The following is a 24,438-nucleotide window of genomic DNA, read 5'->3' as shown; positions in this document are numbered from 1 at the left end:
CTCCTCGCCGGCACGGGCCCCCCATCCTCCTCCCCGGCACGGACCCCCCATCCCCCTCCCCGGCACTGACCCCCCCCTCCCGGCACTCCCCCGGAGCCCAGCCCACCCTGACCACCCCCCCCCCCCCCCCCCCGCCGCACACACACACACACAACCCGAGACACACCTCTCCCCACACATTCAGACTGCGGCCACGCCATCGTCTGCCCAGCGGCCAACCCCCCCAGGCCGTCACTCACCTCCACGCTGGTCGGCGTGAACCTGGAGCACAGGTTGACGCCGATTAAAAGGAGGTTTGATTTACGTCGACGTGACCGGTCATCACGTCGACGGGACTTTTGCCCATCTGGACGGGAGAATATCGGCAGGCCCAAAATCGGCTGCCTTGCGCCCACCCGTGCCATTCTCCGACGTCTGCGGCGCCATTAACGCCCCACCGACTTTTCTCCCTTCAGAGACTTCGGCAACCGGCAGGGGCGGGATTCACGGCGGCCAACGGCCATTCTCCGACCCGCTGGGGGGTCGGAGAATCACGCCCCAGATTTCTGGCCCTTGACTATCCAATAACGTCAGTCAACAGGCTTGTAAGTTTCAACACTGTGGTGGTATGTATTAGGGGTCATGTGGGACTGTGAAGCCGTGATGCTATTGGCTGACAGATCCCGGGTCCTGGTTGGCTGTTGACTCCTGGCTCCGCCCTGAAGGCGGAGTATAAGAACCCGAGCTTCTCCCCGCCGCTTCATTCTGTTGCTGAACTGCTGGGGACAAGTCTCGCTTAATAAAGCCTCATCGACTTCATCTCTACTCGTCTCTCTCGTAAGTCATTGTGCGCTACAAACACAGTTACTGTTTATTTATAATCAGAACAAATATAGAATATGCAGTAAAACAATTACTTAACAGCGAGTGTATAGCTAACCCCACTTAACTGCCCCCACACTCTACCCACACACACAATACAGACAAACACACAGAGGAAGGGAAAAGGTGAAAAATAATAAGGGTTAAGGTCAATTGCGAACAGTTCTTGCATCAGATGATGAGTTCTTCAGTGCACCCCTTTCACAGTATGTGTGCGGATTGAAGTCTCTTGTCTACAGCTTGTAATATTCTTCTTTGCAGTTCAGCAGTGTATCTTACAGTTTTTCCAGGAGAGGCCCCTGGCTTCACCGTAGCCTCTTTCCTGCAAAGAGAGTTATCAGATTCTGGATTCTGCTTCACCTCAGCCTCTTTCCTGGAGAGAGAAGGTTATCAGATTCTGGATTCTGCTTGCACAGTCTTTTCCGGATGCAAAACCCGTCATCCGCTTGCCATAATTGGAGAGGAAGAAATTCCAAACTGTTTTCCCGTCGGCGGGTTTCACATTTCTGATCTCCCTCCAAATTTTCTGGCCCTGCCCACCACAAAACCTACCACAGGCTGGAGGGGAAAATTGCACCGTGAGTTTCCCTTTTCATCCTCCCAGACCCTCATTATCAATTTTCCCAGAGTGAGGGGTGGCTTCAATGGGAAATCCCATTGACAAGTGGCTGGTGTAGATAATCCCGCCGGCAGTGAGCGGCGTTGCCGAGAAACACGGAGCCGGGGATCCGGAGAATCAGCTCCCTGTGTTTTAACAAATACACCTGATTGGGGAGTCCAGACTTTAATCCTCAATTTCTCTTCCACATTTACTTTCTACAACTACTTCTTACTGGCAATATACTGTATCATTGTACAGACTGTGGAAACCACACAAGAATGTTCCTTCTTATCCTCTCCCTAATGATCTTGTTCATCTCTCAGGGCAGATTCTAAAACTGTGACCTTTATTTATGCTTCTGAATTCTTGGTTTCTCATTACTCTCCCTGATCCAAGTACAAGTCATTGTTGTGGAACCACATTACTCTCCACTGCTGTATCTTAGTCCAAATTCACCGTACGACAATTGAAAAATGGAACAACACTCACATATAATTCTGGATATTTTTCCTGCTGAATCATAGAATCTCTACAGTGCAGAAAGAGGCCATTTGGCCCATCAAGACTGCACTGACCATCTGAAAGAGCACTTTACCTCAGCCCATTTCTGTAACCCCACCTAACCTGCACATCCCTGGACTCTCAAGGACAATTTTTGACATGGCCAATCCACCTAAGTTGCACATCTTTTGACTGTGGGAGGAAACCGGAGCATCTGGATGAATCCCACAGACAGTCACCCAAGGTGGGAATTGAACCCGGGTCTCTGGTGCTGTGAGGCAGCAGTGCTAACCACTCTCTATAATTTTTGGATTTCCTCTTCCAATGTACTGGAGCACATTATTTATACAATTACAATCCTTGGAATTATTCCTCATAACCTTCTGCCTCTTTATCTTGCCTTATCTCGCTAATTGTTAGTCCTCTGAGAATAGATCAGTTTGATTTCCTTTTTATAAAGTTTTGAGACAATTTAACTGACAGTGAATAAGAATGTTTTCTGCACCTCAGACTTAATTGTCCATTCTGATGAGTCTATTGTAGTCTTTTGGGATTCTTACCAGTAAAGTCTCTGGTATGTGATCATCTGAACACAAATGTCTATTTGAGAATTTACAGGACAGGATTTTCCATTTAGCCAATAATTCCAAAGAGTCATTATTCTTAGAGTTAGTCCTGCTAAAGTTTAACAAAAAGAGTCCTGTACCCTGCGGAGTTATTTAGATCAGTGAAATAGAATGAATTCAATCAACCGAGAGAATGGAGCTCTCCAATTGGAACCTCTGGATATAGTTAGTTTAATTAGTGAAATAGAATGAAGCATTAGTTTATAGACTGAGAAAACAGCTGTTCTCCACATAAGGGAAAGCGAATAGAGTTAGTCTAATCAGCAAAGTTAAAGCTTAAAAATCAACTGGGTGAAACATCAGCTTCCCACCTTTGAAACAGTTGAATGATATTAATATTTATCAACAAACTCCAAATTGATTGGCTTTATCACTGATCCATTGGCACATATTAGACACCCTTCCTTTAACACCTTTTCTTTCCTTTGCCCTTTCCTTTCCAGCTTGATATTCTTTCCATTCCTCTGGTAACAGCTCCTCTTTCCCGGCAACTTTTGCGATTAACTGAGCCTGTTTCTTGACTTCGTTCAGAGACTGGATTCTCTCCATGAACCCAGACTTCGCCTCCTCTTTCTCAGATTGAATCAGCAGATCGATGTAAACTGGGGTTGACAATGGGTTTGGTCGGAGAGCGATTTCTTCAAGTCTTAAAATGCTTTGGGATGATTTTTCAATTAAATCCAACACGACATCCTGAACATCATCAAATTCCTGCTGAAGTTTCTCCAGGATTCTCTGCTGTGTCATCTTTTCACCAGATGCCTTTTCATACTTTTCCTTCAGCTCACTGTATGTCCTCTTCTCCTTTCTGATTTCATATTCAAATCTGTACTTTTGGTTGAAATGAACATTCCAGATACATTTATTGGGACAGACTGCGCAGTAACCATCATGGTCCATTGCTGTGCATCTCTTTTTACCATCATCATTCGGGATTTTGCAGGGATAGTGACAGGTGAAGTGACATTTCTGACAATTGGTTATGTATTTACCGCTCCCAGTGATATCCATCTGTACTGGAACTGTGGTTTCAATTTCATATTCAAAATCTTTATTTGCATCCAGATCGACCTGGTGTTGGTTCAAAGCTTGTTTTGTCTTCCTGATCTCCTCCAGTTTTGTCAGACCCGTATTGATCTGCGGCTGTAATCCCGTGATCGCAGCCTGCAGATGCTGACGCTCCCCAAGGACCTCCTTTGTTAAGAGTAAACTCTTTGTTTCCATTTTGGTCAGAGCTGAAAAAAATGTCTTCATACTGATCGATCCCATCTTCCAGAACATCGAATCAAAGTTATCACCCTCCCCCTCATCGCTACCATCAGGACTGCTCCTGTTGGCAGAGTTTCCAGAAGCTGAACTTTGAGCAAATACGGCTGAATTATTGAACTTGAAGTGAACTGGAAAACCATTTTTATCTTTGGGACACGGTACCTCAGCAACTTTGATGGCCTCCAGAACAGGGGGAACCTGCCCATCTGCAAATGTCACCAGGATTTGGATATTGTCAGCAATATCTTTACCAAAAATGGAAAGAATTGAATCAAAGATATATTTCTGTGTCTGAGTCAGACGAGCCAATGAGGCTTGAACAACAAAACACACGGCATCGATGTGATCAACACCTTCTGGGGAAGTAAAGAACTCTCGGATCCGGTCAGTGATCAGTTTATCTCGGGTTATTCCCCCAGTATCTCCGAATCCCGGTGTGTCAATGATAGTGAGAGAGTAATCAATCTGGAATCCTTCTCGATGGTGGAGTTCATAGGCAGTGATTGAGGATGTCTGACTTTCAGCCTGGGATCTTCCTGTTCCTTCATCTATTAATTTATATCTGAAATTGTCCTCCCATTCCACACCCAGGATGTAGTTGATCATTCCGTTGATGAGGGTTGTTTTTCCTGCTCCTGTTGCTCCAAGAACCATAATTGTCCTGGCACTGTGTTTTCTGGTGGGTTTTCCAAAGGAGCATTTTAGACACTGTCCATCCTTGTCAAGTTTCTTCTTCTCCAAGGGGAGGGTGTAAATGGAAGGGTTCCCATTGGCTGTTAATGTACTTTCTCTGCAAAGTTTCTCAGCTAGTCTCTTTGGTTTATTTTCTGTTTTTATTGAATCACTTAATTCACGAGGTCCCCGGTTAGCAGCATAATGATGTGCACTGCCTTTTGACTTTATTTCCTCCATTATTTCATTTTTCTTGTTGGAGGGTGTAGGAAGTGTGGTGACACTGTAACTCTCACTGACCGGACTGACCCCTGCCTTGGTCACTGCTCTGTATTGGAATTGATATTCTTGGTGTGGCTGTAACCCGGATATTGTGAAGGATTTGGATTTATCGGATGTATCCACAGTTGTCCATTCCTCCTGTTGGGTAGCTCGGTACTCCACCCTGTACCCAACAATCTCACCAGTACCGTATCTCGGTGGCTGGAATTGGAGGGTCACACTGTCCTGTGTTGTTCCACTAACCACAGGTCTCTCTGGCTGTGACGGGGGTTCGAAGCAGTGACTGACCACAATCCCTCTCTCATACAGGTAAATCGATGCTCCCACGTTACTGTCATCCTGCACAGGAGCAACAATGAACTTTGTTTTCCCTCGTGCTCTGTTGCCTGTGGCAAAATCCAGGAATAATCGAGAACGCTCCCTCATCTTCTGGCATACAGGTGCTGAGTTAAACCACTGCTGGGTGTGATGTTCTGCACTAACCCGGTTAGCAGGATTTGGTATCTGTATTTTCTCAGCTGTGTGAGATTGTAGGTAACTGTCTGCTTCTGACAGATAGAAATCCTCTTGATGCAGTGATGTGAATGAGAAGCAGACCACATACTCTGTCTGTGAATCCAACACTTCTCTATCCAACTCACGCCTTGATTTCACAAAGTGTATATCTGTCAATATCGAGAGATAAGATCTCACCACATTCATTTCCTGCTCCTGGTCATCCAGCCATTTGGTCAGTGACTGGTGTTTGAATGGTGACTGTTCCTTGTTATTCAGAATATCCACCAGTGACCCCTCCTCCTCCCCACCTCCACGGATAGATGGTAACACTCTGGATAAAGTCTTCTGGAAAACCAGTTTGTACTCCAGACACATCTCTCGGAATTTCATTATCCTGTTCCCAATCTCTGGAAATTGAGCAGTGACACTGTCTCCCATCATATCATTGCATCTCATCACTGCCTCATTGAGCTGCTCCAGCACAGACTGGCAGCGATTGACCAGTCCGACACTGATGTCTCGTACCAGCTGAGCAGCTTTGGAGTCCAGTTTGTTGAGTGGGTAGAGCCAGACTCTCATGGGCACTGCGTGCGCTCCATCCCGTCCCAGTAACTTTGGGAGGGTTCTGTAGATGTTAATGGCATCTTGGAATGTGGTGGGATTGGTATCCAGGCAGAAATCCTCATAAAAGCTGCAGCTGCATTTCTGGCTGGTGGATTTTTGGTCATCTCTCATTTTTAGGGAAGCCTGACCCTCGATTGCAATCTTAGGAATTTCTTCAATCATCTCCTCCAGGTTATCCTGAATATCCTGCAGGTTCTGTGTTGCAGAGACCTCTTTATCAAACACAAAGAAAGCCTGAGCTCCGTACAGCACTGCTGTAACCACGTGAGTTGCTGTTCCCTGATCAAACACATCCGGGTGGGTTACATTCTGCCTCCCTAAGTGACTCATTGTCAGCTGCTCAAACCTGGTTGTTGTTCGGTATTGAAGGGTCACTTGGGCCTGTCGCTTCGATCTCTTTGTGTCATTGAGATATTTCGCTGATCCTTTCACCTCGACCAATCCAGACAAGAAACTTGCTTTCAGTGATCCGTTCACATTCAGAGCCGAGGTTTTTGTCTCGATGGAGTCAGATGCAATGAGGTGAAACTCTGTGTTGCGCTGAGAATGTCCATCAATGTCCTTTTTCAGGGTCTCGATGTCCCACAATGTGACTCCTACAGAAGTAACAAAATAAACGGATTAATACCGAGATTAATGTTGATCAATGGACAGTGAGTAAAATCAATCCACTGTGGGTCTTACAGAGATCAGTGTGTGTTGTCCCACAGTTAGTATTACTGTATTACCTGGGATCAGAGCGTCAGATCGGCAGTCGTACAGCATTCCCAGCCTGAACGGACGGCCTAGAGTTTCCAGATCCATCTCCACGTTTTCTCCATGAATCATTGTTCCGGATTTTACAGATCCACAGAGGAACCTGTGATCAAAGATCTGAAACTAAACATCTGTCAAAAATCAGAAAACAAAGCACCAACATCAGAGATTACAAATGAACAAATCACAGACTGTTTCTGATATGTTCAGTGTTAGAACCTGTTAATAACATTCCAGTGGGATTGACGATTACTGCGTTGGACACAATGACAGTATCAGTAACATCTTGTTTGTTTAAAATCTGAACTTATGTGAAGCAGATTCTGAAAGTGACCAAAACTGACAACTCGGTGAGGCCGGGAAGTCCGGGTCACAGGTTCAGCCGATGTCAAGAATCAGGATTCCCCTTCCTTTTTTGGGGGGGAAAATATTTTGATTCAATTTTAAACATTTTAAATATACAACACAAAATAAAAAAACAAACAACACCAACCCTACTCCCCACCCTTCAACACCCCAGTAACTCAAAATATCTTCTCCCCACGGAGCCCCCCTGCCTCACCCCCTTGCCCCTCAGCAGCTGACAGTAACCAGCTCTTTAAAGTGTAATATAAACAGACCCCATCTCTTGTGGAACCCCTCACTCGTCCCCATCAAAATGAACTTAACCTTCTCCAAATACAGGAACTTCATCAGGTCCCCCAGCCACACCGAGACACAAGGCGGAGAAGCTGTCCTCCACCCCAACAGGACCCACCTGCGAGCAATCATCTTCCCCCACACCTGTCTGCAGCTCCGGCAAGTCCGACAACCCAAATATGGCCCCCAGAAAACTGGACTCCAAATCCACCCGCTGGATCGCTGACATGCTGCTGAAAAACGAGCTCCAGTATACCACGAGCCCGGTGGTGGCGGCAACGCTAAGGAACTGGGGCCAGTGGAGACGGCACCGGGGTGCAATGGGAGCATCATTGTGGTTCCCGATCAGGGGTAACCACCGGTTTGTCCCGGGGAAGATGGACGGGGGGTTCCAGAGCTGGCATCGGGCGGGGATTGGAAGAATGGGGGACCTGTTCATCGACGGGACGTTTGCGAGCCTAGGGGCACTGGAGGAGAAGTTCGAGTTACCCCCGGGAAATGCCTTTAGATATATGCAGGTGAGGGCTTTTGTGAGGCGACAGATGAGGGGATTCCCGTTGCTCCCGGCACAAGAAGTTCAAGATAGGGTGATCTCGGGTGTGTGGGTCGGGGAGGGCAAGGTGTCGGAAATACACCAGGAGTTGAAAGAAGTGGGGAAACGCTGGTCGAAGAGTTGAAGGGTAAATGGGAGGAGGAGCTGGGGGAGGAGATCGAGGAAGGTCTGTGGGCTGATGCCCTAGGTAGGGTTAATTCCTCCTTCTCGTGTTCCAGGCTCAGCCTGATACAATTTAAGGTGGTCCACAGAGCGCACTTGACGGGGGCGAGGTTGAGTAGGTTCTTTGTGGTAGAGGACAGATGTGGAAGGTGCTCAGGGAGCCCGGCGAACCATGTCCATATGTTTTGGTCATGCCCGGCACTGGAGGAGTTCTGGAGAGGAGTGGCGGGAGCAATATCTCAGGTGGTGAAAGTCCGGGTCAAGCCAAGCTGGGGGCTAGCACTATTTGGAGTAGTGGACGAACTGGGAGTGCAGGAGACGAAAGAGGCCGGCATTCTGGCCTTTGCATCCCTAGTAGCCCGGCGAAGGATCTTGCTAATGTGGAAGGAGGCGAAGCCCCCCAGCCTGGAGGCCTGGATAAATGAAATGGCTGGGTTCATAAAGTTGGAGAGGATAAAGTTTGCCTTGAGAGGGTCTGCGCAGGGGTTCTACAGCGGTGGCAACCGTTCCTAGACTATCTCGCGGAGCGTTAGAGGAAGGTCGGTCAGCAGCAGCAGCAACCTTGGGGTGGGGGGGGGGGGGGGTGGACGTCCTGGGAGAGGGGGGGGCGGAAAAGGGGGGACTGCCTGGGAGGGGGATGAGCAAGAGATAACATGAAGGGTTGGGGAAACTGGCACGTACGGGTGAGGGCCAGTGTACAAAGCTGTGTAAATATATCATTTTGCCATGTATATATCTTGCTCTGCGCGATTTCTCGGTTTTTTTTTTGTTACAAGGGGGGGGGCGGTTATTGTTTGTAAGGAAGAAAAATTGTGTTAAAAAACTAAAAAGGAAGTCCGGCGAACCATGTCCATATGTTTTGGTCATGCCCGGCACTGGAGGGGTTCTGGAGGGGAGTTGCGGTATCTAAGGTGGTGAAAGTCCGGGTCAAGCCAAGCTGGGGGCTAGTACTATTTGGAGTAGTGCACGAGACGGGAGTGCAGGAGACGAAAGAGGCCGGCATTCTGGCCTTTGCATCCCTAGTAGCCCGGCGAAGGATCTTGCTAATGTGGAAGGAGGCGAAGCCCCCCCAGCCTGGAGGCCTGGATAAACGACATGGCCGGGTTCATAAAGTTGGAGAGGATAAAGTTTGCCTTGAGAGGGTCTGCGCAGGGGTTCTACAGGCGGTGGCAACCGTTCCTAGACCATCACGCGGAGCGTTAGAGGAAGGTCGGTCAGCAGCAACAGCAACCTTGGGGGGGGGGGGAGATCGTTCGAGGGGGGAGACAAGGGGGGGGGGTGGGAGGGGGCTTTCTCTGGGGGGGCATTTCAGCAAGAAAACACATGAACGATCCGGAAACTGACATGTACAGGAAGAATCCAATGTACAAAGTTCTGTATCTTATTGACTTGCCATGTTCATGTCTTGCCACGCGAGTTCTCTTTCTTTTCTTTGTTACGGGGGGGGGGGGGGGGGGGTTTGTTTGGAAGGTGGAAAATATTGTTGAAAAATTCTTAATAAAAACATAATTTAAAAAAAAAAGAAAAACGAGCTCTAGAGTTTCTTCATCTTCGGGCAGGACCAGAACATCTGTACATGATTTGTCGGGCCCCTCCCACAGCGCTCACAAATGTCCTCCACCCCCTCAAACAACCGGCTTATACTCAGCTTGGTCAGGTGTGCTCTATGTACCACGTTTAGCTGTAGAAACCTAGCCTCGCACACGAGGTTGAGGCATTCACCCTCCGCAACACATCGCACCACAACCCTTCCTCCAGCTCCTCCTCCCAATCAATCACCTCCAAAGGCAGCATATCCTCCTCCAAAATCCTCCCACAGATAGCCAAGATGACCCTCCCCCCCCCTCCAGCCCCATCAACAACATCGCTCCCTCCAACAACGAGGACAGAAGTGCCGCTAGAAAAGTCGGGGAAACCATTTCGGAATATCCCACACCTGCTTATACCTAAAGCCCTCCCCTAAGCTTCTCCATCAACTCCTCCAAACTCGCAAACTGCCCTTCCAAAAATAACTTCTTCATTTCTGTTACCCCTCTCTCCTCCCATCCCCGAAACCCAGCATCCAGCCTCGTCGGCACAAATGCATGATTCCTTTGGAAAGGCATCAGCTTCGACTCTGTCCCTGACCTAAAGTGCTGCCGAAACTGTCTCCATATCTTCAGCGTGGCCACCACCACTGGACCTTGCGAATATCTTTATCTTTATTATTATTGTCACAAGTAGGCATACATTAACACTGCAATGCATTTGCAATGAAAATCCCCAGGTTGCCACATTCCGGCGCCTGTTCGCATACACAGAGGGAGAATTCAGAATCTCCAATTCACCTGACAAGCACGTCCCCAAGGCAAACAGAAGTTGCTCCGTTACCAGCGCCCGCAACCCCAACCCCCTACAAGAGCCTGCCTCCATCCTCACCCACATAGTATCCCGCACCTTCTCCTCGTTCGCCGCCCAGTAATAATATAACAGTCTTGGAAGGGCCAGGCCCCCTAACTTCCGCCATCTCTTCTGAATCCTTGCCTGGCCAGAGAAACATCAAAATCAACCATTCCACCCCCATAAAAACTATTTCGACAAAAAGACTGGTAGGCACTGAAATAAAAATAAAAACCATAGCAAGATATTCACCATTACCCGGCCTGCCTATCACAGAGGAAGGCTGTCACATCACAACAAATCCACCTCGACCCTACCCACCAGGCTCGTAAAATTCAATTTACGGAGCCGGGCCCAGTCTCGAACCACCGACACCCCCCAAGGACCTAAAGTGGGTAGTCGCCAAACTACTGCCCCCTTCGCATGCCTCAACTGCCATACTGCGTTCCCAGTAGACAAAAGGTCAAACTGCGCCTGCAATTCCTTTCTACTCACCAGAAGCTCTGGAATGGGATTCTCCACTTCCAAGATTTCCTCCAGCAGCTGCCGCCGCTCCTCTCTTGATTCCCCATCCACCTGAGGGTTAAACATGATGATCTCACCCCTTACCACCGCCTTCAGTTGCTCCCAAACCACCAATAGCGAGACTCCCCATTCCTGTTAAACCCCACATAGTCACCTCACCAACTATACACAAACATTCAGATCCGCAAGCAGCTTCCTATCCAACCTCCACGCCGGCCTCTGTGCAGGCCCCTTCTCCAAGACCACATCCGCCAAATGTGGAGCATGATCCGAAATAATTTTTCTTCCCCGTAATAAAGAAGTCAATCCTTGAGTGCACATTATGCACTGGCAAAAAAAAGGAATATTCTCTGTCCCATGAATGCAAAATCTGCCATGGATCCACTCCCCGCCCCCCCCCCCCCCCCTCCCCCATCTCCTTCATAAATGTGGCCCGAGAGCGTCAGTGAACCCGGCCGAGGCCAATCCACCTTCAGAATCAACCTGTATTTAAATCCCCACCCAGAATGAACAGATGTGTATCCAAACTGGTATGGTGCCACCATCCTCTTCATAAAGCCCACACCATCCCAATTCAGGGCATGCACGCTGACCAACGCCCGCCAACCTCACTCCAAAGCACCCGTCACTGTAACGTATCTGCTCCCCCTAATCAGCCACCACCATCTGAAAATTCACTCGCTCACCGACCAGTATCTCTACCACCTGGGCCCTGCTATCAAAGCCTGAGTGGAACACCTGACTCACCCAGCCCTTCCGAAGCCTCACCTGGTCCTTCACCGTCTAGTGGATCTCCTGCAACAACACCGCATCGGCTGTCAAACTTCAAATGTGAAAAGACTCTCGCTCCCTTCACCGGTCCACCCAACCCACGCAGATTCCACATCAGCATTCGGACCTGGGGTCTCTCACCCCCCTTCCCCTCCTGTCAGTCATGATTACTGCCCCCCGCACCACCCAACTCTACACCTAGTCACCATCAACCTTGTGATGATGTGCATAACGCAGTTTTGTACATAATGTTATGCATGACCTCCAACCACTAGGTGGCAATGTTAACCTACCATTTGGTTCTGGGAGTTGGGGGTAGATCGTGCTAAGAGACACGCTTATTTTGCAGCAACTCTACATTGTTAGGAATGGGTTAACATATCTCCCAATTCAATACTAATTTGATGTCATTTATCCAGTAGAAGTAGCTGATATATAAAGGGGAGACAGGAGGCACTAATGGTGGAGATTTGTGTGTGAAGGTGGATCAAAGAAATAAAGGTGTTTTGTGGAGAAGCATAAATCTTGTCTCCTTTACCCTAAAGCCAGCAACCCAGAAGCTTAAACATACACTAGTTCATTCATGTTAGTAGTGTAGTATTTTATTTATCTTAGTTATTTTAGTCGTATAATTGTGAAATAATAAGTTATTTAAATTAGATGTTCAGTAGTTTATCATTTACTTCGGTCAGTCTACAGAACATGACACCCCTCCCCCTCCTTCCCAGAAACCCCAGCCACTTCCTCTCGAAACCACTTCTCTTTGCACAATCCTCCCACCATCACACCTCTCAGGGTCATTGAAACCTGTCCACAGCGGCTCAGTCAGTCTCGGCCCTCTCCCCACCTCGCTCCCATTCATTAGCCAACTTGCGTTAGCTATCGAGGTGGCCCTGCCAGAGCCCCCCCCCCCCCCCCCGCATAGGCCAATTACCAAAAAAACCAACATAAAAGCTTCCCCACACCCAGTCCATCCCAACAATCCAACATAATAGACTTCCAAACAAAGGGGAACAAATCCCATATTTCCCAATGTCCCCAAACCCTCCTCTCCCAAACACAAATGAGAGAAAACAAAGTCCAAACGCAGTTCAGCCCCAGTCCTTCACGAATGCCTTTGCCTCCTCCGCCGTCTCAAAGTAATAGTTTTTGGAATGATGTGTAACTCTCAACTTTGCCGGGTAGACCAATCCAAACCACACGTTACTCTTGTACAACCCTGCTTTCGCCCTGTTAAAGGCCGCTCGCTCTTTTGCCAGCTCCACCGTCCTGGTACATTTGAATACCACTGCCTTCCCACCTCACCTCTCGATACAACTGCCTTCACACCTCACCTCTCGACACCACTGCCTTCCCACCTCACCTCCCGATCCCACTGCCTTCCCACCTCAACTCCCGATACCACTGCCTTCCCACCTCACCTCTCAATACCACTGCCTTCCCACCTCACCTCCTGATACCACTGCCTTCCCACCTCATCTCTCGATACCACTACCTTGCCACCTCACCTGCCGATACCACTGCCTTCCCGCCTCACCTCCCGATACCACTGCCTTCCCACCTCAGTTCTCAATACCACTGCCTTCCCACCTCACCTCTTGATACCACTGCCTTCCCACCTCACCTCTTGATACCACTGCCTTCCCACCTCACCTCCCGATACCACTGCCTTCCCACCTCACCTCTCAATACCACTGCCTTCCCACCTCACCTCCTGATACCACTGCCTTCCCATCTCATCTCTCGTTACCACTACCTTGCCACCTCACCTCCCGATACCACTGCCTTCCCGCCTCACCTCCCGATACCACTGCCTTCCCACCTCAGTTCTCAATACTACTGCCTTCCCACCTCACCTCCCGATACCACTGCCTTCCCACCTCACCTCTCGATTCTGCTCAGCCCATCTCAGCACCTTCTCCTTCGCCTGGTCACTATGGAAACAGACGATCACAGCTCTCGGTGGCTCAGTCGCCTTTGGCTTCGGCCAAAGTGACTGGTGAAAACTATCTAGCTCAAAGAGGGAGGTGTCCTCCTCCTCCCCCACAACTTAGCAAACATCTCTGAAAAGTACTCCGTCCGCCTCCGGCCCTCCAGCCCCTCAGACAGTCCCACAATCCACAGATTCTGTCGCTGTGACCTGCTCTCCAGGTCCTCCACTTTGGCTTCCAGCCCTTTGTTGCTCTCCTCCACCCTCCCATCGAGACGAGCTGGTCACTGTGTCGTGACAATGCCTCCTCCACCCTCCCATCGAGACGAGCTGGTCGCTGTGTCGTGACAATGCCTCCTCCACCCTCTCCAACACCTCTCCTTGCTCTTGCACCATTTCTGAAGTCTTTCCAAGAGCCTCCTATATCGGGGTCAACATATCATCCACCAGCTGTTTGAGCGTTCCCATCATCTCCTTCCCATGCCGCTCAAAATGCTTCGCAAACTGCCGCTTAAACTCCACCACCATCACCTCAGCCAGTGTGTCCACCATAATGGGCACAGCTCCACCCGGAGAGCTTGCTCCCTCCATCTTTCCCCCCACAGAACTCCGCACTGAGCGCAAGCTCTCAGCTGGACTATCACTCGCTCCTTTTTGTCTCGTATTCTTCCGTTGGGCTTTCAAAATCCTTTAGTCACAACTTTTCTGGAGATCAATTATATAAAATGTCTCCCCAAACTGGGTGAAAAGAGTCAACAAACGAAAGCTCTTTAGGAGCCACCCACGTGTGACCTCCATCTACATGTTGCTACCGGAAGTCCCGGAATTCTCCCATCCTGCCTGTCTTGGGTTGATAGAGGGTGGATTGGAGAATCAGCGACAGGCAATAGGTCAGAATCTGCTGGCGTAGGAACAGTTTGTGATTCTCACAAAGGCAGGTTGATTATCCCACTGACCATGTTATGGGCCAGGGTTTAGAGAACCTCAAAGTGTATCATGGAGTTCCCCTGACCCACAACTTTTAATAGATTGTGGTATGGGGAGCACACGGCCCACTCTACAGGTGTGGTACAGCAGATTTTTTTTAAAGCAAAACAATGTTTATTCTATGAACTCAAGTTAACCTTTTTAAAACATACAGTGAACATCTTAGCAACCATTAATTCAAATACAACCCCCAATGAATACAACACTAAGTAATCCTTACATCGCAGAGAGAACAACAGTACACAGTCTGTGGCTGACTGCAGCTCCAACACTGAAACAAAACCAAAAAACAGACACACCCAAGTGTTTCTCAAAGGGAAACTAAAAGCTGACAGCCCAGCTCCACCCACACTCTGACATCACTGCAATAATAAACACCCATTTCTTAAAGGTACACCCAAAGACTACAACACTAAGTAAACCTTTAAGCTTTCCTTTTTAACATCCATACGACTTGAAAATAAAACCTTTAACAGAAGCACATCAGGTTAAAGTCACTACTGAAAACATTTATAATTCTGAATTCACCAAATGATCAAGAGATAGTCTTTTGATGGCAGAGAGAACAGCAGTACACCTGCTTGTTCTGGCTTCAACTCCAACACTGAAAACAAAACTAAAACACACCCTGCAGCAAACAGCCTAAAAAGAAAGTAAAAAGCTGACAGACAGTCCAGCTCCACCCACACTCTGATATCACTGATAAACACCATTTCTTAAAGGTACATTCCTTCAGCGCCCATTTCTTAAAGGTACTCTCACATGACACCTCCCCCCAAGAAAAAAAAGAAACCATCAACTTCAAGTTGGTTTCATTTTTCACCTTTTCACTACCCTTTCAGAAATGCACACAGTAAATATACTTTTTCATTTCAAAAACAACACACGCAAACAGGTATAATAATATAGTCCATTTTGTTTCCATTCTTCTTCCAACTGAAATCTTACTCGAATGACAGTTTCTTTGAACAAGAAGGCCTCTGAACGATCTGTCCATTTCTCTACACCTCGGCACGTCTCTTTAAAGTCAGATACTTTAGTTCAATCTGATCACAGAGTCCCTTGTAATTCTCCAACACAGGGACATTGGTTATCACAGCTTTCAGGCAGTCAAATGCCTGTTGAAAGTTCGCTGTGCACTGAAAGTTTTGACCTTTCTTCAGCAAGTCTATCAGTGGAGCATCCACGCTACAAAAATGTTTCACAAATGTTTGATCAAATCTACTCATGCCAAGAAATCGCATTATTTCCCTTCGTCTTGAGGATATTGAAAACTCCTCAAGGAAAGTGACTTGGGCTTTTCCAAATTCACTTTTGGCTAGTGATGCTCGATCAATGACCACTAAAGCGAGGTTGTAGTCCAACTGAAGGCTTTAATAAGCTAGCTGTTTCCCCCAGCAGCTCAGGTACAGAAAGAAGGCTGCTGGGGCGGCACGGACTCTTATACCCCGCCTAGCAGGGCGGAGCTACCATACAGTTTGACCAATGGGAAACATACAATATCTACCAATGGTGTTCCAGCATTACCAGGTACCGTAATACCTCTTCACAGACTACCACGTTCACCCCCTGTTAAAAAGGCGTCCGGCGGGGGTGGTGGCCTGACATTACAGCATGGTAACGTGGTAGAAATTATAGTTATGGAGGTACCGTAATACCTCCGTACAGCGTTTTGTAACTATTTACAATTCTATTTACTATTTACAATTTATGATTATACACTTAAAAATTAAGCAATCAGTCGATCGGGGGCCCTGGTCATCCTCTGTGATCGTCGAAGCTTCAGTGGTGACTCCGGTGGAGGCTCGGGTGTCTGTGACTCCGGAATGTAGCCAGTTAAAATGGCTAACTCCCGATTTAAAATGGCGAATGGCAAAGGCTGATGGGAAAATCAGCCAACAGGACACAAACGAGCAGCTGCAGGTTGACTGTGTATTCACCTCTGGGAAGGCCAATCAAGATCAATACCAGTAACCATCAGCACAACAAAACACCAGCCATCTGCATATTAATGAGCAATCCCCGGGAACAATGAGCAACATTTAGACACACAAAGCCAACCCAGACTCGTCGGCGCCAGCAGAAGCCTACACAAAGGGAGGTGAACGACCACTTTGAGACCGCCCATCGATCAAGGAATCGCTCCAGCATTGGAGAAAATCGAACCAAGTGATTGGGACAAAGTCCAATCACTTGGAACCAGGAACAGGGTCTGCCCAGAAAGGCGGGAAGCCCCTGGGGACTATAAGAATAGAGTCCAAGTTCAAATCGTTCTTCCTGACCGGGTCACTCAGCAACGTGAACCAACCCTTGAGCGTGACCGGTCCAGCCACCGCAGATATCTAGTAAGTCTTACTTCAACGCTCGCTACGAGATAGGCGCTCCTAGCTACCAATCTGTACCAACTTCGAATCCCGTAGGCTCAGAACCCGAACGAAAGGCCATTCGTTTCCCTAACCTGGTGGGTCAGTTCCAAGTTAAGTATTGGCCTGTTAGTTATAGGAAGTAGCTTAGACGTAGAATTTATGCATGAGTAGTGATTAGTGTGTATAATAAATGTGCTTTGATTTAACTCTTACTAAGCTGTGTATTGGATTATTGATCATTACTCGGACTTGAACCACGTGGCGGTATCAGAAAGATACCTGGCGACTCAAGAGCAAAGATGATGAAACAGAGCAATTAAACTAAGGCAAAAGTTAGCAACATTATTTGGCGACATCCTGACCGGGACCCGATCTAGAAGTGGAAAACCACTCCGGGAGAACCCAGAATTTGAATTAGAGTCCAATTGGCAACAGAAAACCCCAAGTGTTCAAGTAGTTCTGATCAATACTCATAATTCGGAAGTGTGTGTATGCATGCGTAACTAACAGGGCTATAAGGTAAAACTGATAGATTTTTGTTGCGTCAAAACTGTCGGAAGTTTGTGTATCGGAAAGTAACAAAAGCCGTACCCGTATTTACAGCACCGCCTTAGCTCCCCTGTTCCAAATTTAAAAGAAGCATTCGGATAGGAAAAATGGCAATGCAGGCAATGCAACGCCTCATGAACCCTGAGGAATTTGCGGTCGCAGCGACCAGCAGCAGTAGAGTGGGACAATGTCCCATTTGGGAGGAAGAGATCAGGAAATATCTCAAAGGGAAAGGATGGCCCCTTTTGAATGCATTCTGTGATAATGAGGAATCAGGTCCCGGGAGTATAGGACATACTTGGTGGGAGAACCTGAGAGAGATCCACAAAAGGAGCTTAGGGAAAGCTCGCTAGCCGATGGCAATCGTGTCCTGATTGGCACAATTACGAGGCACAGAGGAGGTCGTGAGGACGCTCCGGAAAGAAGTTGAGGGCATACATCGGATGAGTAAAGTCGATGTAAGCGAGGTAGAAAAGGAGAATTTGGAATTGAGAAGGAAGTTGGCAGCAAAAGATGGAGAGGTGGATGATGCCAAGCGGGCACACCAGTCTTGTCTGACACACTCAAGCAGCTTCCAGTCTCAATACGAAAAGGCCTATCAGGACACGCAACGTGCAGTCCTGGTATGAGAAAAAATGGAAAAACAGGTAGAGGCATTACAGAAACAGTGTAGTGACCTCAAGGCAGCATTAAGAGCACTCCATGCTGCCACCACAGAACAAAGACAAAGCACGTTAGATCACGCAAAGTGCCAGAAGCAGATTGCAGAGCTGCAATCGCTGCTTTCAGTTCAAAAAGGTTTTCAGGAAACCTTTGGGGAAAAATTAGATCAGGAAGACGGCCTGATTGGGAAGAGTTGAATGAAACAGCGCAGAGATATATTCAGGGAACATGTGCGCAGGGAAAGCCACAAAAGAGAAAAGCGCCCCAACCCCACACAGAGCAGATAGTTCAAGCTCCAATGAACCCAGTAACCACCCACCGCACAGCCACATCGGACGATGCAGAATTTCTGTACTCCACCCCCTTAACAGTGACCCAATTACGGTACGCATGCGATAAGATCACACCGTTCCTCCCCACCTCAGAGCCCCACCATTTCTTTGCCACAGTTAAGCATCAGGCGACCATGTACGGCCTGGATGAGCAAGAGAATGTAAAGCTCACCGTTTTAAGTTTAGACCCCTCAGTAGCAGCATTCCTTCCCGACCCACAGAATGTAGGAGGAGGCACCGTTGCAGAAATGCATACCGTGATCCTGGATGCGTTCGGGTATAACCAGGGTGACCCCGTAGATGGCCTCAATAAGCGTAGGCAAAAGAAATCAGAGCACGTTTGCTGGACGCCTGTGGATCCACTTTGCAGCAGTCTTTAGAGACTTAGACCATGCCCATTTGTCCCCAGACAACATGGCCAAATGGACCCGCACCCTTATCTCCCGTGCCACAGAAACAGGACAGAAAGCTTGTACGAGTTATGATCCCTCAGAGGAGGCCCATAACGAGAAGTGGGTAGTGAAAAGATTGTCCCGCACTTGGGAGCAATCTGTTCAGAGTAAACCCGCAGTTAAGAATAGCAAGGAAAAGCAGGCCGCCGCAGATATGCAGGCAGTAAAAACAACACACCACCACCCCGCATGGGTGAATGAGGGAAAGAACAGCTCTCCACCCAAGTCACAGGTGTGTTACAACTGCGGACAGTTGGGACACTTCGCAAAAGAATACAATGCCCCTAAAAAGCCACAGAGAGCCCAGCAGACGGGCACTCTGAGTAAGAAAAAGACAGAGCCCATTCATAGCATTAGCGCCCGTTCGGATCAGACGGACTTGACCGGAACGGACTGACGGTGTACGGGCTCCCCCAATTGAGTCTGCGACACCCTTTGGGATAGGTCAGGACGACTGGTAGTTGCAGCGAAAATTCGGGGACAGCCCATTGAATTTCTCTGGGACACAGGAGGGACCCGCACCACAATAAATTCCTCCACCATGTTCCAAAAAGACACGTGGCCCACTGCAGCCACTATCACCCTCATCGGCTTCACAGGCCACTCACAGCAGGGACACATCACAGCCCCTGTACCCATTCAAATCGGAACCATCACCACCAAGCACCCTGTAGTTTTAGTTGACCTGCCCAACACAGCAGAACACATTTTGGGAATTGATATCATGAATTCCCATAATCTTTCATTCGATCCAGTCAATCAGTGTGTCTGGAAGATCGCAAAATCCGCAGGAGCCCCCGCAACGCTCAACATTGGAGAGTACATGAACAAAATTCACGCAGTAGGCGAATTTTGGTTCAACCCGACCACGCTTAGTACGGACAAGCAGGTTAGGGCAGTTCTGCAAAAGAACAGGACAGCATTCGCGACCCACAAACACGACTGTGGATGGATGACTGGCTCCGTACAAGTAACAGGACCTGACCCTGGACCCCAAAAGCAGCACGGATTTCCCCAAGAGGCAGAGGGAGAAATCTCGAAAGTAATAGAAAGCTTATTAGAGCAGGGCGTACTTAGATCAGTAGCCTCCACTAATAATGCCCCGATTTGGCCAGTGAGAAAGCCCGATGGATCATGGCGACTGACCATCGATTACCGGGAACTCAACAAAATCACCCCCGCAGCAGCCCCCACCGTAGCAACAAGTCCCGATACCGTGCTCAAGCAGGGACTCAATTCCCGATTCTTTACGGTTTTGGATCTCAGTAGTGGATTCTGGTCCATTCCATTGGCAAAGGCGTGCCAGTACAAATTTGCCTTCACCTTTAAAGCACAGCAGTACACGTGGACATGCCTTCCACAAGGATTCCACAACTCCCCCTCCATTTTCCACCGACAGCTGGCAAATGGTTTAGCCAAATTTTCTCGCCCCGAATGTTTGGTACAGTATGTCGACGACCTAGACTACTGCAGACAGACACCAAGGAAGAGCACATTGAGCTTCTGTCCGAACTCCTGGAACTATTACACTCAATCGGTTGTAAAGTCAACCCCAAAAAGGCCCAGATTTTGGAAGAAAAAGTGATATATTTGGGAACAATTATCACACATGGTAACCGTGAGATCGAGCATAAAAGGGTTGACTCGATTGCTAAATTGCCCCTTCTCCAGAACGTTTCAGCCCTCCGGTCGTTTTTAGGACTGGTTGGCTACTGCCAAAACCACATTGACGGTTTTGCCAGCAAGGCAGCGCCCCTCTCAGACCTCCTAAAGAAAGGAGCCCCCTGGGAATGGCTTCCACAGCATCCGACTCTTTAAAACAGGCACTCATAGCAGCCCCCCGCACTACAAGTTCCAGACCCGCTTTCCCCTTACGCCATAGAGGTAGCGACCACAGACCGCACCCTTTCGGCCGTGCTCCTCCAGGAACGGCACGACCAGTTAAGGCCCGTAGCTTACGCCTCCAGACTTTTAGATGCTGTGAAGCAGGGATTTTCAGCCTGTGAGAGGCACCTGCTCGCAGTATTTTGGGCAGTGCAGTATTTTTCATATATTACTGGACTGAACCCCATCACAATTCTCATCGAACACACCCCCACCCAACTTTTACTGGACGGACGACTCAAGGACGGTACAGTAAGCCAGATTAGAACAGCTAGATGGACCCTTCTTTTGCAGGGACAGGACACCACTGTTAAAAGGACAAAGACACACACCTATTTAGCCGACAACTTACAGTACCCCGGAACGCCCCATGAATGCGAAATTATCTCTCCACACCACAGCACAGGCACTTTATCGCTAAAACACCCCTCAGAAAGATACATAGTTCAAACCAGATCCCCCAGCACACGGACACGTGTGAGCCCATAAAGATCTATGTGGATGGATCTTCCACAGTCTTGGATGGGAAGCGCATAACAGGTTGCGGTATCTATGTCGAGGACGTGCAGGGACGCGCCCTTGAGGAAATATCGCTAAAACTACCCGGACACTTAGGCGCGCAGGCAGCAGAGCTCGCGGCCATCGCATATATAGTGGAGCACCAAGATTACTTCCCCAGCCCAGCAGACATACACTCAGACAGCCTCTGTTTCTGCATCAGCCTCACGGAATTTCTGCCCCTGTGGAAAGCAAGAGGACTTGTTTCCGCAGACAGAAAACCCCTCCCCTCAGCCCCATTGCTCCGTCATATTTTAGAAAGAGCCCAGAACAGAACCTTTGGGATCATCAAAGTTTGCAGCCACCATCGTTCCTCCCCCCCTGGAAATATTAAATCCGACGCACTGGCTAAAGCAGGTTCCAGGCATGGATATTTTTGGACACCCCCCCAAAGCGCTCCAGTGAATGCAGTTCAGGTCTCGCAGACAAAGATCGAGGATCTAGTAGAGGCCCAGAAGCAGGACAGCAATCTCAGGGAGATTGTAAAAGGAAACTATCCAGCACCCTATGAGAGATTTAGAAATGCACTGACCACACATGACGGTGTGGTGTTAAAAGACACTCTTTATGTGGTTCCTGAACAGGACAGGAATCAATTGATTTGTTTGTTCCATGATGGTCATGGACATCAGGGCATTGATCCCACCACAGCCCATCTCAAGCAGCTTTGTTGGTGGCCGAATTTAAAGGATGATGTAAATCATTACATGGAGAATTGCCTCATCTGTGCCCAGAATAATCCGGACAGATATTCCAAAAAGGCTCAACTCAGCCACACCCGACCCGTTAATGGCCCCTGGACTAACCTCCAGATCGATTTTATAGGACCATTGCCCCCTTGCAGGAATGGCTATAAATATATACTTGTGGTAATTGACACATTTACAAAATGAGTGGAAGCAATCCCAGCCCGCACAAACACTGCCAAAAACCACAGCCAAGATTTTGACCCACCACATCTTTACAAGATGGGGACTCCTCCGCAGCATTGAATCTGACCAAGGTTCCCACTTTACAGGACGTGTCATGCAGAACGTCCTCACGATATTTGGCATCACCCAAAAATTCTGCATAGCATACCACCCATAGTCGAGTGGTATTGTGGAGCGCATGAATCGGACCCTAAAATCCACCCTCAGAAAAATGGTCCAGCAGAACAACACTACTTGGGACTCAGTCCTCCCTTTTGCGCTGATGATTTTACGCAACACAATTTCTACTTCCACAGGTTACACCCCACACAGCCTCATGACCGGACACCCCATGAAAGGCACAGAATTTTTATTAGGTTTGGACTTGACCAGCCCCGAAGTAACGGCCCTCACACACGAGAAAGCAGTGGAGCAATTAGTGGAAAATGTTAAAACGGCTCAGCTAGCAGCCGCAGTAAAATTGGGCACCAGAAAGAAACAGAGCAAGGCTTGTTTCGACAAGACAGTGCATGCGACTGAGTACGATATTGGACAGCAAGTGATGCTTTCTGTATATAACCCCAGCACATTCCTGTCACCTAAATACTCGGGTCCGCATTCCATTGCGGATAAAGTAAGCCCTTCCGTTTACAAAATCAAGTACCCCAATGGTAAGACGGCCTGGTTTCATATAAACCAGCTGAAGGCATATGGAACACAGTCTAACCACTCACACCACGTCATGCTCGACGCAGCAGACCACGCCCCGCCCACAGCCAACGTAACCCTACCACCCACCACCACGTCCAGCCCAGCCACGGACTCGATCTCGACTCCACCCCCAAAATATACACTCCGCCCCGGAACGCCCACAGACTGCAGCAGCAGAGACGGCGACTGTGACTTGGACGATAGCCATAGCACACCTCCCTACTATCCCCATGCAACCGGACCCACACCCAGCGACTCCGACTTCGATCCAAGTGATCCCGTCCTGATCACTTTCCTGAACAAACCCCACCACCAACCACTGAACCACACTGACGATCCCGATTTTGTCCCCACACAACTAGACACAAATTATTGGCACCGCGATAACTCGTTCCGACTCATCCGCAATGACGAGAGCGACCCCACCTCACACCATGCAGCCCTTTCAGCCCTGATACACTCCAGAGTTTGGCACCCGGGAGAAGAGGACGACCTTGGGTCTGACTCCCTGACCGAGAACCCCTTTGCGACCCTGTTCGCAACCGAGAACTGAGGTGTCCAGATGATGTTTTAAAAGGAACCGCTTGGAGAAAACGGTGCCCTTTCTGATGGAACCTGCAGAATGTTTTATGTTGTTTGTATGTTTGTTAAATATTGTATGTCCGACAGGAGAATTTTTTCTCACTGCCCCATGCCTATTCGGCCGAAACCTCTGAGGACTTGCCTACAGAGACTCACAATTGCCAGACACTAGTTCAGCAGAAACCTCGGAGGACTTGTCTGCAGAGACTGGTTAAGGAACCAGATGCCCGCTCATAACTGCCCTTCTGGTTCGAAGGAACAAACCACTACGGCAGCCCCACCACGACGACTACATTTTTGCCCGTTCTTGTCGGTTGCTCAGGCAGTGGAGAAACGGCATTGGGACCCGCCCTGCCTGGGAACCCCCCCCTCTGGTCAGCTACGCTCGGGTAGGAGAGACACGGCATTGGTAGCCGTCGACCCGGGGACTCCATCCAACTCTTACCCGTCGCGGCCCATACGCACCTCATTTTGGCATTTTTCGTTCAAAAAGTTTTGTTTTGTTTAGGTAACCTTTAGGTTGCCGACCATCTGCTATTTACATCCTGGAACATTTGGATGGTAACTCAGCACTGGTTCATGATTGGGAAGTGTGCCGTGTCCTAAAATTTGTTTTTTGAAAAAAAAAATGAGGGAATCACACAGAGTGACCAATTATAAAGGGAATAATTGGCACCAAAGGACAGACACACTAGCGTACAAGATATTAAACAAAGATAGTTACAGACACTATGCTTGTTTCCACAGAACTCCAGAAGCTCCAGGACCGGAGAAGTGAAGAAAGAAAAGGAAAG

General features: G+C 48.5%; 1 protein-coding gene across 2 annotated transcripts in view; it reads right to left on the bottom strand.

Moving 5' to 3' along the window:
- Positions 1-2,882: 2,882 nt before the first annotated feature.
- The window catches only part of LOC140390211 (uncharacterized), a 34,244-nt gene continuing 12,688 nt past the window's right edge, over positions 2,883-24,438 (bottom strand). The window contains exons 2-3 of one of the 2 annotated variants that reach the window (XM_072475177.1): positions 6,663-6,821; positions 2,883-6,530 (exon numbers count right to left, since the gene is read on the bottom strand). In XM_072475177.1, coding sequence (XP_072331278.1) covers positions 2,932-6,530; positions 6,663-6,762 — 3,699 coding nt within the window. In that variant the 5' untranslated portion in view covers positions 6,763-6,821 and the 3' untranslated portion in view covers positions 2,883-2,931. Of the gene's footprint in view, positions 6,531-6,662; positions 6,842-24,438 lie in introns of those variants that run through there. The other variant, XM_072475178.1, reaches the window with a different exon arrangement.

The sequence above is a fragment of the Scyliorhinus torazame genome, chromosome 14 (genome assembly GCF_047496885.1).
Source record: "Scyliorhinus torazame isolate Kashiwa2021f chromosome 14, sScyTor2.1, whole genome shotgun sequence".
Lineage (NCBI taxonomy): Eukaryota > Metazoa > Chordata > Chondrichthyes > Carcharhiniformes > Scyliorhinidae > Scyliorhinus > Scyliorhinus torazame.
This window is presented reverse-complemented; position numbering and strand designations above follow the sequence as displayed.